This window comes from Corapipo altera, unplaced genomic scaffold (genome assembly GCF_003945725.1).
Source record: "Corapipo altera isolate COAL_440 unplaced genomic scaffold, ASM394572v1 49, whole genome shotgun sequence".
Lineage (NCBI taxonomy): Eukaryota > Metazoa > Chordata > Aves > Passeriformes > Pipridae > Corapipo > Corapipo altera.
This window is the reverse complement of record NW_020884879.1, coordinates 14,139,831-14,152,683: the sequence shown is the minus strand read 5'-3', so window position 1 is coordinate 14,152,683 and position 12,853 is coordinate 14,139,831. Positions and strand designations below refer to the sequence as shown.

General features: G+C 35.4%; 1 protein-coding gene across 5 annotated transcripts in view; it reads left to right on the top strand.

The window, feature by feature from the left end:
* The window catches only part of PDE7A (phosphodiesterase 7A), a 77,506-nt gene that overhangs the window by 41,300 nt on the left and 23,353 nt on the right, over positions 1-12,853 (top strand). For 3 of the 5 annotated variants that reach the window (XM_027638464.1, XM_027638461.1, XM_027638462.1), the window contains exons 2-3: positions 1,565-1,625; positions 8,794-8,877. In XM_027638464.1, the coding sequence (XP_027494265.1) occupies positions 1,565-1,625; positions 8,794-8,877 (145 nt within the window). The remainder of the gene's footprint in view (positions 1-1,564; positions 1,626-8,793; positions 8,878-12,853) is intronic. The other 2 variants (XM_027638463.1, XM_027638465.1) reach the window with 1 other exon arrangement.

The window sequence follows — 12,853 nt, the reverse complement described above, 5'->3', positions numbered from 1 at the left end:
ATTAAGCTTACTTTTGGAAAAATTCTCTGACTTCAAGTGTAAGGTTTTCTTTCTTGTTTTAGCATGAAAAATATTTAAAAAACTAAGTGTAACTAAGGAGTTTGGAGTCTTAGCACATCATTTGTACAAATCACTGTGACAGAGGTTATTTATCTCTGGTCTTTCTTTGTGTTCATTCAGTTTGTTCTGATAGATAAATGCACCTAAGCAGTTCTGCCTTTTCCCCCTTCCAAGAAATTTTTCTTTATTTCATCTTCTTTCTTTTACAATTATTTTTGATAACCAATATCTGGTTTTTCCTCTCCTGTTTCATAACATGATTTGGTTTCTTGTCTTTTTAGCTTGCACATTTTCAGGCTGTTGTGTGTCCCTTGTATAACATTGCTCCTACTGCAGTGACGAAAAAATGGGTGCTTGTGTTCACCACCAGGCTGGCTTTTATGTGAAGTTCCCAGAGGGGTTTGATGACTCTTCACGGCACTGAGGACTTCACTGTCCTCAGTGTAAGAAAGAAGTGTAGTGGACAGGGGAAGGTCATAGGAGTTTCTAACGTGCACCACTCCCCCGCCTCTCCCTCTAAAATCTTATTTCTTTAAATAACAACCTGATTGTGGAAGTGATCCTTTAATCCCAGGGTTAAGAAGTAACATTAATGAAGGAAGTGGCAGAAGATGGTTGAAGCACAGTAAAGGCAGGATGCTGGATTAAGTAAAGGCTGGATGCTAGGTCAAGCCAAGCTTTGAAGACTATGTGGTGCCACTGTTGTGTAGCAATGAGAACATTCCTCCAGTTTTTAGCTGTTAGAGGACCACTTCACCAGCACCTGTGAGACTGCCCAGATTATAACTATCCATTAGCTGAATAGGTATGAAACACATGTCTTGTGTAGGTAAGAAATACAGCTTATGTGGGAGTATCTCGATATTGTGCATGGATAACTTGATGACTCTTTTAGACTTTAATCATAAAATATGAAATAATACTTGCTTGTTTTCTCTGAAATGTCTTTATGTATTCTTGCTTCAGTGGTACCTTGATTTGCCTACAGAAAGCAGTGTGGCAGCCTAGGACTGCAGTTATGGTGTCATTTGATTTCTTTTACTTCTTTTAAAACTACTTTTACATTTGAAAGATGAAAATAGCCCATAGGCAAAAGTAAATAGATAAACCAGGAGCTGCAAGTATTTTTTTCAAGTATGACGCTCTAGAAGGCTGTGAGAAGCATTTTTTTTGTGTCTGTGTAATCTTGTTCCGTGTCTTTTTTTTTATTGCGAGGAATGATTGAGGAACATCTGAAAAGAAATTTATGAGGGTATTTTTTTTCTGACACTTTGGTCCTGTTTTTCATAATTTTTTCACTACCAATTCTTGTCCTTCCTTTGTCCCTACTTAAATCAAAATTAGTAGACATATATGTATTTGAAAGATGCATTTTTCATGAAAGATGCAAGATTTCTAAAATTATTTTTGAGAGTTAAATTGGAAATGGTCAACTAATATTTTCACTTCAATTTAAAAATTATTTATTTCTAACTTACATAAAATATACTTTCTCTTTTTGCAGAGACGTGGAGCAATTTCCTATGACAGCTCGGATCAGACTGCGTTGTACATTCGTATGCTAGGTAAGCATACCAGTTTCTGTATTGCAAAGTTCTAATATCTATAATTGATTTAAATAATAACTTTTAAATATTTGTGTTGAATTCATAAACTTATCATTCTCTTTCTCCTGGATAACATTTTGGTTAGATTCTTTAGAAGAGTTTGGGTTCTTTTGCGTTGACTTGGGTTTTTTGGTTGTTGGATTTTTTTGTTTTTCTTTTTTCCTGAGTTAATTATTGTGTTGGATGTCTTACTCCTATATTAAAAAAAACCAAAAAACAACCACAAAACAAACAAAACCAAAGAAAAGTTCTTGTAATTAACCTAAAGTGCTTGGTAGAAGTTAAGTTTTCTAAGTGACTCATGAATGACCTTTATTTCTGTGATGAATTTACCACCTCTGCATGGTATCCTTCTGGTTAAAACTGTAGCTTAGGGAACATTTGTGTGAGAGTTACCACGCACTCTTAAAAACTTCAATATGGAGGATATGAAATGCTCAAGGTGTTCTTAAAGTAATGATATGATTTTAAGCAATATTTTTCTCATTAATCCTAGGAGGTGACTTGAGAAGGAGAGGATGCGTGACAGGGCCAGGAGTTCAGTCAACCTATGAATGTTTTCAGAGTAGGAACTAGAGAAAGACTAAAGCTGAATTCAAATGAGAGCATACTACTGGGAGGGGAAGACACCCAAGGGGAGACCTTCTGTGATACCGAGTGCACAGAAGGAGTTGAGGTCACTTGTTGAGAGGAGAAAGATGCAAAGCTCTCGCAGTTCTGGCTGCCAGATTCGGTACTTCCCGCACCTCTTCTGGAGGCTGCTGGTGGTGCAGATGGTCTGGGGACTGTGTATGTGCTCTAAGTCTGTTTCACTGCAAAATGATGCCACTTAATTTAAAGCCATCTTGAGCTATGATTTTGTGTTGAAATGGACTATGAATGTGTTTGCATGATATCTCTCGCAGCTCAATGAACAACAGCTAGTGATTACTAATTCTTAACCATCTCCAACTCAGTCAGCCATAACGTGTCTTTTTATGCCCTGATTCTTTTCAGTTTGGTTGTATATTGTATGTGTTAAAGACCCCAGAAATTCATAACTGCGTTGTCTATGGATTTAGAGTTGTAAGCTATACACATGTGTACATGTGTGTGTATATTAATTCATAGTCTTAACTTACATATGTGGGCATATGCCTGCATATTTACATAAAAATCCAGTTTTGACTTAGCATCTTCACATTTTTGTTTTTCAATTATTTTGGGGTTTTTATATTTGTGAGGTTGTTAATACTACAGCAGTGACTGTCTACTGAAGGATTTTTGATCAGAGAATTTAATTACTTTGGAGATCTGTTAAGAGGAGGACATAATAAGCTGACTTCTAAATGTTTACTGAAAAAGCTGCTGGGTTTTTTTTTGTTGTTGTTGTTGTAAGTAGTTTTATTTTGCTTTCAAAACTTAAAATGAAGTAGTTAGGCCCATCATTTTTGCAGAAGGATATGTGATAATGCTCAAGTAATTCAAGAGGAAAGCAAAGCATGACTTCCTGTAGTTCTTGGTATATACTCCTGAACTGAGGGAAAAATCTCATTTGTCTGGAAAATCTTTAACTATTCTCATAGGCAGAACTGGAAAATAATCAGAATATGATGCTGAGTAAATGAAATTTTCACTTGTTCTCTCATTGGAATTAATTATTACACTATGTGATTGGTGCTTGTTATGAATAGCGTAAGTCTTGCTTGCTGGCATAACTCATTCGCGCTGTTCTAACTTGGGTGGGGGGAGGAGGGTACCAAAAAGCAAACAAAAAATTGCTCACTGGATGTTTTAATCAGTATGATAAATTTGTAGTATTTTCTCCCTTATTAGGGATCACTTGGTTCTCCCAAATGTTATGTACACTGTACTGTACAAGTTAGCAACTATTTACATATATAGTACTTTTGTAAGTGTAAATGGACTGTAAAAAAGACCAGCCTGAAAGCTGAACAGTTGGTTGCATCAGTATGTAGAAACATTCATATCAGAGTAGATTCAAGAGTTAATATATTCCATTAGAATTTTTTTGCAAGAAATGTGAAGCATTGCATTTCCTACAGCATTGTGATGAAGTTTTGTTTTTGTTTTATTTATCGTAGTACATTTTAGTGGAGTGAGCTGTAAGGAATCCTCAGCTGTAACTTAATGGGACGTTAGGCACAGTCATGAGAGGTTTTGCCTTTTACTTTCTTGGGTTTTATTCCATATAGGGTATACCTACTAGTAACATGTACCTTGATAAGATGTTTATTTTAACAGACCGAAAATATAAAGCCAAGGGTATCTAGGATACCTCTCTCTTCCTCTGTTTAGCTGTGCTGGCTGTAAAGTTGCTTCATTTGATGTTTTTAAGCTGTTCCAATGGGAATCCAATGGAAATTAATTTACACCAAGTAAATTGGAATTCCTGTGGTATAGCAGTGTCGCCAGGTTCCACTTAAAAGATCAAATTTTAGGGCTACACAAAATAAACAACTAACTGCTAACTGTCTTCATCAGTGTGTCAGTATAAACAAACAGGGTTGACTGTAATGACTCATCTGTCATACCCCATTCCCAAAATATACACTAAGCCACTCCCGAGTGGCTTATTTACTATTTTAAAATATAGATACAGATGCAGCATTGTAGAATTTTTCTTTTAAGACCTTGGAAAGGCTAATACATCTGCATCACCTCAGCTACTACACCCCTCAGCTACTTTTCTCAGCAACTGTGAGGAATTCTCAAAATATCTTTTAAGTGCCTCTGTAATCTTGACACTTCCTTGGTTTTTTTTTCTCTTATTTGCTTTTCTGGTTTCTTTTTCTTACTGTTTTCTGTTACCTGAAAGTTTTGCTGCTGTGCGTGGAGTAGAAAGTGTGGGGCACTGACTGCTTGTATTGGTGAGTGTGCACCTCTCAACTAAAACTGGAGCATTTTACGCTCCTTTAGAGAGATTTTACTCTCCTTTAGAGACGTTGGAGGAAAGCTGCTGTGTGATGCACGCTCTTCTCCTGTGGCAGTTATGTCGTATTCAGTTTGCTTTAATTCTGGCATATTCAGCTGACCTATCATCTGTTTCTTCAACAAATTTAATAGGAACTTTACTCTGTGAAGCTAGTAATTCTGTCTGGAAATCCTGCTCTTCAGAACTTCCTGGCTTTGACTTGGGTGCTTTACCTTGAGGTGGCTGTCGTAATTTCTGCTCCCAGCTGTCCTCCGTGATCTCTGAGGTTTCTGCCCCTGCTCCAAAGGCCTCAGCTCCCCAAGCAGCTGCTGCATTGTTACTGTGCCACGCTGGAGCGTTAGGGTAGCACGAAGTATGTGCTGTGTAACCCTAACGCAGGGGATGTCAGCTGTGGCATTTCAGCTGCCTCGTAAGTATCAGAGCTGTCCTTGCCCTGTAAGCAGGAATCTGAGAGAGGGGCAGGAACTAAGCGATCTCTTTCAAGGTAAGTCTTGTTACAGCCCTGATTCCTTTTCTGTTTTCAGTTGTAGCTGCAAACCTCCCACTTAGATTCATTCTTCTGTGATTTATTTAGTCTTCAATTGAGTTTCTACCTGTTTGACCTTTGTCTTAAAAATGCAAGCAATCTGATCATGTAGAACTATTCTGGAAAAAAATATAGCTGAATACTCGGCCACCAGATATTTTGTCATTTTTGTGCACAAAATCAGGTTTTGAAAGGAAGGCTTCACACTTTTAAATCTTCTTCTTGATTCTTTGGAATCACAGAAACTCTCAAAGAGGGGGAAAAAATTGTTCCTGGAAGTCCACTGTCATTAAGATGCTGGACTTGAATGTGTTACCTTAAGGTAACAGAGGAGTCTTTTCAGAGTGGCTAAAAGTGGCCAAAGAAGGGACACTTAAGATAAAAGCTGTCAGTCAGGTTGCTTTCACTTCTGTGCTCCCCCCAAGGAAATATACCTGTGAGCAGACTGTGTGATCTCATTGTTTAAAAAGATTTTGTAACTGTTTTGATATACTTGTAAAGGTCTAAATAAATGAAAATTGTTCAAAAGCTCTTTTGGTTTAGGTGTTGAATTTAAATTGTCTTTCAACTACCGTAATGATGATTGGCTCTGAGGCTGGACATCTGTTGCTGTTTGTAGGAATTATGTAACAGTGTCCTTTTGTCTGATAAAAGTGATCTTAAATTCGAGATGTCTTGTGCCTTTTCTTAAAGTTACCTATGAAGATAAACATGTCTCTTCCTTAAAATTAAATTCTGCATAATTTGAGTGACAGGGTTACAAAACACTTGCACGGAATTTCCCAAGCAAATCGATGCAAATACATTATGTTGTGTGAAAGCACAAGGATTTGGGGTCTATTAATCTTTGCAGTTTACAGTAACTGAACAGTGAATGCATAATGGCGGCCCAGTGTTCCTGGATGTTTTGGGACTAACTGTACCTCTGCAGTAGAGATCAGTTTCACTGTGCTAATGGCACATAATTTCATGACAGGTAGCCAGTTAGATGCTATTCCTTTTTCTGCTTCCATATACTTAGAAACTTCAGATGGAAAAATGCTATCATCAAAATCCGCTTGTACCAGTATTTTTCAAGCACATTTGCTGTCTGAAATCTTCAAAAATGCAGCAGTCCTGTACAATGGTAATGGAGACTGCTTTTCTTTCTACCTTTGTTTTGGTGCAATAGAATTTTCTACTTTGCTTGCTGTAATACATTCCAGTCCTGTAGAAGTGATATATTTTTCCAGAATGAATACAATTGTATTCTAAATAATTAATCCATTGTTGAAATCTTTATTTTTAAAAAAATATCCTCTTCTACCATGATTAAGGAGAGATAATTTTGTTTAACAACTATTTAATGAAAATATTTTGCTTTCCTTGCTGGGAATTTCTCATTTCTTATGTAGGCAACTAAATACACTCATTTTAGCTGTATCTTATTACAGTTGCCTTTTTGTTACTTTGTGATGTGCATTTATAATATATAATTTCTTCTTTTGACTAAATATTCCTGTAAATAAATGTTCTGGTAATTCCTGTTAAAAGCAATGTAGTTAGTTGCACTTCTGCATTTCACTTGTAGACAGTTTTTCATGTTTTCCTAATCAAAATCCTCAACACTGCAGGCATTTCAAGGGTAACAGGGATACTTATTCTGTCCATACTGTTAGGCAAGGTACTAGTAAATAAAAAAGAACAAAGCAGAGAGAAATTTTCTGGACATCATTTATCAGGTGAATCTGCTTGTTTTTTGTTTGCAGAATTCCATGTTGGTCTTCAGGTATTTTTCTGTGAACTTTTCCTATTCTTGATACTTAAACCAAGTAAATTGTTTGCCAAAACCTAATTGTACATTGACTGAAACTATCTGTTGATTTATGTTGTGGTTTGTAGATTTTGAAAGTAAAGAACTGCCTTGAAAACTAAATATAATTCACAAAATCTATATCACATTTTCTGTAAAAAAATAGCTCAACTAAAAAAGTCTTTTTTCTTTTAATTCAGCTGGTGAACTCATTCACGCAGCTGTAGCTATGCCTGATTACCCAGATAAATATGAGTGAAAGGTAATGAAAGTTGAATTTGCCTCCATGTAAACTGATATTTTCATACACAGCTACTAATGCATTCGCCTCCTCTCTTCCAAAGTTTCCTCTCTTTTTCCTATTCATTAATTTATTTTGTAAATAAAATTCACCAGTTGCTTTTGCCTAACGGAAGACTTCTACAATCTGCTGCCTCTGTATTGCCGGGAAGGAGACAAGTCTCTTGCACTCTGTTCAAATGAATGCTTGAAGCATTTTTAAGTAATATATTGTCAGGTTACTTTCCCTTGCAGCTCTTTTAAGGTTTTCAGTTTCAAAAAATAAAAAGGCTAATTACTGAAAGGCACATGTATTTAGTATGTTTTTACTGTTATACAAATTTTACACCCAGTATTTGGGGAACCCTGGACCTACTTACTTTTTGTGATCCTTCCAGCATGGTTCACAAGATAACATTCATGTCAAGTGTATCACTATAGGTATGTCAGTGTTTATAGATAAGTATCTCTACAAAGATGCCTGTTGAGCATTAAAAGCTTAAGTCAGTATCTTTAGCTATTTTCTGACAAGTTGCCTGCTTCAGCATTACAGATTAGCCAGTTGGAAAAGAAAAGAAGGGAAAAGTACTTTCAAGGTGTCTATTAGTTGCTGGAAATTAAATAGCTAGATTTTTATTTTGTTTTTATAAACTCAGTCATAGTTGCTTTTGTTAATTACTTATTTTGGATTCATGTAAAAAGCGCTGTGTTTGAGGTGAGGAGAATACTACACTTGAAGGATTTTCATAATTAGAAACCAGAACATTTGCACATATTCAATTTAACTTTTTGTTAGGATTTGAGGAGGGAAACACTATTGCATTTGATCCTCAAAGATTTGTCCAAATTTGTAATTGCAAAAGGATTTTAAGTGAAAGCTTTTAATCTAAGTGAACTACTTATATTAATGGATACAAGTACCTAATGAAAGAATACTGATCAGCTTTCAGTTGGTAAAATGGATAAGTAGAAGTCAACTAGCATGCTAAAAGATTCAGGTTGAAGCTAATTACAGTGCAAAATAGTTTGATAAAATTTTAATACTGAGTTTTGGTATTTTAATAGGCTCTTGTGTAATATTCAAACAGCTGAGCACAAGTAAGTAAATGCTAGTGGGAAAATATTCTATTATGTAAAATAAAACCATATTTTAACTAGCTTATTTGCTAAAAGCTACCATTTCTAGAAATTGAATCTTTTTTGTATTTTATAAAATGTTATCGTTTTATGTGTGTTACTGAGGAACAAATCAACTTTTAAATGTTTGTGTTTTCTGTCATATTAAGGTGCATTTTTACCATACTGGTGTAGCAAGCTCTTCCTAATTTCATCTGAATGCTTATCACATGCTTCTGGCAACGTATGCTTAGGCAGGAGAGATTTTGACGAGAAAGCATGTGATTGCATGTTTAACAAGTCTTCAAACTTTGTTTTGAATTCCACCTTTAAAACAAAAAGCATTGAAGTAGGCCTATTGTTTGAATTACTCTCCTCCATTAAGTACATGAATCTTTACCCCTCCAGGCTATGTTCATTTGCATTTTATCTCTGCCACTCTTCCACACTTTTATTTCACTCTTGACCCTGTTTCTAGGAGATGTGCGAGTAAGAAGTCGGGCAGGATTTGAAACAGAGAGAAGAGGTTCTCATCCATACATTGATTTCCGTATTTTTCACTGTAAGTATTTAAAAGCAGATAAATTACAAATACACAAAGGCTTCCATCAATTTTAACTACTGAGCCTCTAAAAGATAGCAGCTTTTATAGCAAGACCATTTTTTATACTCAGGAAAATCCTTCATGCTAACTCATTACCAAAAATAGAAGAGGACAATCCTCACTGCTAAATTTTTGTTTCTAAAAATTTAGTTTAAACTCATTGAATTTAAACGTGAATCCCTATGGAAATGAAGACCGTCTTATATGCAGCTACTGGTGTGTGTGCTCACTTGACAGACACAATCAGTTGAGGAGAATAATTTCCTGCTTTTATGCAGCAGCAGAAAGGCCCTGTCTAGGATGGTGCTTGAATAGACTTACAGTAGATATCAATGTGCTTTGACCTCATCATAATCAATTAACATTATGTCCATGTAGCTAGGACTTAAATTTTTGGACAAATACAAATCTTGAAGTGTTACAGGAAAACAACAGACTAAATTTTTTTGATTATGTGTTTTAGGAATCATTTTTTCTCAGAAGTGTTGCAAGAATAATATTTTTGTAGAGAAAAAAGTTAAATTATCTATCTGTGTTGTTATAACTAAATTTGTCAGTAGTTGTTGTAACATGAGGTTTCAATAACCACCAAACCAATATGCAGGGAAAGTGCAGAGGATTTAAGTCTTAAATTATGTCAATATTGAATGTATTAAGTGTCGTAAAGTATCTATACTAACACTGAATCAGCACAGTTCCAAGCATTCTGAATACAATGGAGAGATTTAGAAAAGCTGATTTCATGAGAACAAGTGTGGTTGTTGTAATTACCTTGTTAATAAAAATGAGTGGCAGAAACTGGTCTTATGCTCTGATCGTAACTGAAGTTACTCTTTTAAAAACATAGATCACATTTAAAACTCTTAAACTCTTAGTTTCATTCAAAAGTTTCATAACAATAGGTGAGAAAACAAAGTTTGAAGAGTGTGCTATATTGATTTTTCCAACAAAGAGGATAAGAATTTCATCTCAAGTCCTGATTGAGTATAATAAATTCTCTAGAAGTAGCATGCAATTTATGAAGTTCATAACTATGTCTTTTTGTGTATGTATATGTATGTGGCATTTCATGCTGATAGGGGAAAATACTAACAGAGTAGTAAAAGAACTACCAGTTAAAAGGCAGTCAATGTATGATATTATTGCTGTTGTCAAATTAACTATTTTCTGTGGTCCTCATCACACTTTTCTTTCCATCCTGATGATTGTGCATCAGGCAGATCATGACTAATAAGGAAGAGGATTTTCACACCCTTTCTTCTTGCCCCTACTTGTTCAGGCATAGGCACCAGCTTTTAGCAACATCACCTGTGGTGTGTGATGACAGCAAAGAATGTTGCTAGGAGGCCCAAAAAATTCTTTGGCTATAGCTTCCCTCTCGTCAACTGCTGTGGCAGTTTTCAGAATTGCCATATTATAGTCATATTTTTTGCACTTCAGGACTGTAGCCTGTTGCAGGGTTGCTCTTTGACTTCAGGCTCCTGCTGTATTGTGGAGTTTCTTACAAAGTCAGTAAGGAATTCAGAGCCATCTCTCACCATATCACTATGTTATCTATTAATTAATGTAATTGTGGGATTTTATTAATCAGTAAAATATTTTTTTTTCTCTGCAATGCTAATTGAGTCCTGATCAATGTTTCCTTAATTGTTTTAAGCAAAAGAAATTTAGTATGATACTATGAGACTGCAAGTAGAGAGAAGTTCTGGGAATCAGACTTGATCTAATTTTTAGGGTATTGTCCCTGCCCTCTCCCGGTAACTCCAGAAGGATTTGATTTTGCCACATTGAGCTACATGACTGAAAAATGTTCACCCTTACGAGCAATAGCATGTGAGAGGAGCCAGCCAGCTCTTCTTTCCTTGAGGCAAAGACTGGACTGAAAAGGGTCTCTTCTGGAGCCAAAGCAAACCTAAACCATCTGAATGCTCGCTTTTTTTTTTCCCTCCCCACCACAGCTGTATCAAACATCAGTAATGCATGGATATGCTTCCTTCATCATGTTTGTATAGTTTCAGTGTAACTATCTTCTACCATCCAGTAACTTTATTGTGTGGTACTAAATATTTTGGAAAGATCATGGCTTACCTGTTTTGCAGATATTGTATATACTGGCTGTCAGTCACAGTGTGGAAGCATTATTGCTGTTTTGTATTTTTCTTAGCTAATTTTTGTTGTTCAGCATTTTCTTTTTGTGTCAATGATGTTTTAGAAGAAGTTGAACATCTTTCAGGAGGTCCAACTAATAATCGGCTGACCAGTTCTCTTTTCCTATATTTTATTAGTAGGCTCTTAACCCCATATTTTATTGGTAGGTTTGAAGAGTACTGAATTTTAAATGCTTTATTCTATTTTCAGGAAACTACTGTTGTGTGCATTTGTTTTAAATAGTCACTTCTGTTTCATTACACTGTTTTAACTTGCAACTTCATCTAGTGTTGCTGAAGGAAAATTTTTAGCACTTTCTTATTAAGACCACTTCTGTATCTTCTTAAGCATTATAAGCTCAGCCTCTGTATCCTCATCCCAGAGTTCTGTAATTGACACATGAATATGCAAGTTTTTAACTTGACTAGAAGTATTCTCAATGGTAACCTTTTTCTAGGAAATTCAATTTGAGGGAAAGCTTGTTGAAAAAATATCTTTATTGTTATTGTTAGAGATGGTGGAATGGGAGTCATCTGAGAATTCTTAAATTCAGGATTTGACTGGTGATCAACCTAAGTTTGTTGGGTGGTAATTTTCCTTCTATATTACACGTTGTTCAAGAAGTCACCTTTTTATAGGTAATTGCAGGAACTAGCCAGGAGGAATAGCCTAATTAACAAATTTTTGTTTGAATAAGACTGCTTCCTGATGCGTGGGGAAAGATAGGACTGTATTCCTCGGTTGGTTTGCAATTGGTTAATGTTGAATCATCAATTAGTAGCTTTTCTGTTGATTTTGCCTGTGTAGGACCATGGGCATAAACTCAGAAAACAGCTAAAAGCCACTGTTTCTGGAAAGGAGAGCAGGCACACAACTTTCTTCCTCTGAAGTAAATTTTGGCCTTAAATATAATGGTTGTTCAGTGGATGTATATAAATCACAGTCACACATTAAAATGCCTGCACTGTAATGTTTTATTGACTTGACTATGGAACTTTTCACTCCATGTGTAACAAGGAGGAAGTTTTGCAATTCACTGTGACAATGCAGCATGTACTGTTTGGTTTTCAGGGAAGTTATTGAAAAAGTGATTTCAGTGGTGTTAACCACTCTTCCTGTCTGCTGGTTTACAGATAGGCTACAGTTAACATGATTACTTAAAATTTTTTTTTCACATTACTTGAGACATCACAGACAATAATTCAATCTGCAGCGTTGGCAGAATATATTGATAAAAGCTAATGCAAAACAGAATCTTTGGTAGAAGAATTGGTAAGTGAGAGTATAAAAATATTCCCTTTTTCAAAAATAGTAAACCAGCAATAAATTTTTAGGTTTTGTTTTCTTACTATTGAGAGGTTGTCAGTAATGTCTATTTTTTTTATATACGTGTGTCTGTGTATATATATACACACACTTACAAATACACTTAAGTAACTTTGAATATGTTTGTGAAGAGTTTCTAGTGTGCACAAACAGGAGTATATAATGTGCCCCAATCACTCACTATTTCACCTGAAAAAAAATACCAACCAGTGCTCATTTGTGTATACAGTATGTTATACTGAGGAAGTGAAGCCAAAAGGAATAAAGCTCAAGTGAATAATTAAGATAACAGAAAAAATATTGGGAAGTGCTTTATGCAGATACAACCTAAAGTAATGCTTTTAAGCTTCCTTTTTAGGAAAGCGTTGTTGGATATAGTCAGAAGAAATAGATAAAAACCCAAATATTTTTGGGTTTGTGAGAGGAAACATTTTTTTCTTTGTACTTTTCCTGTTTTACC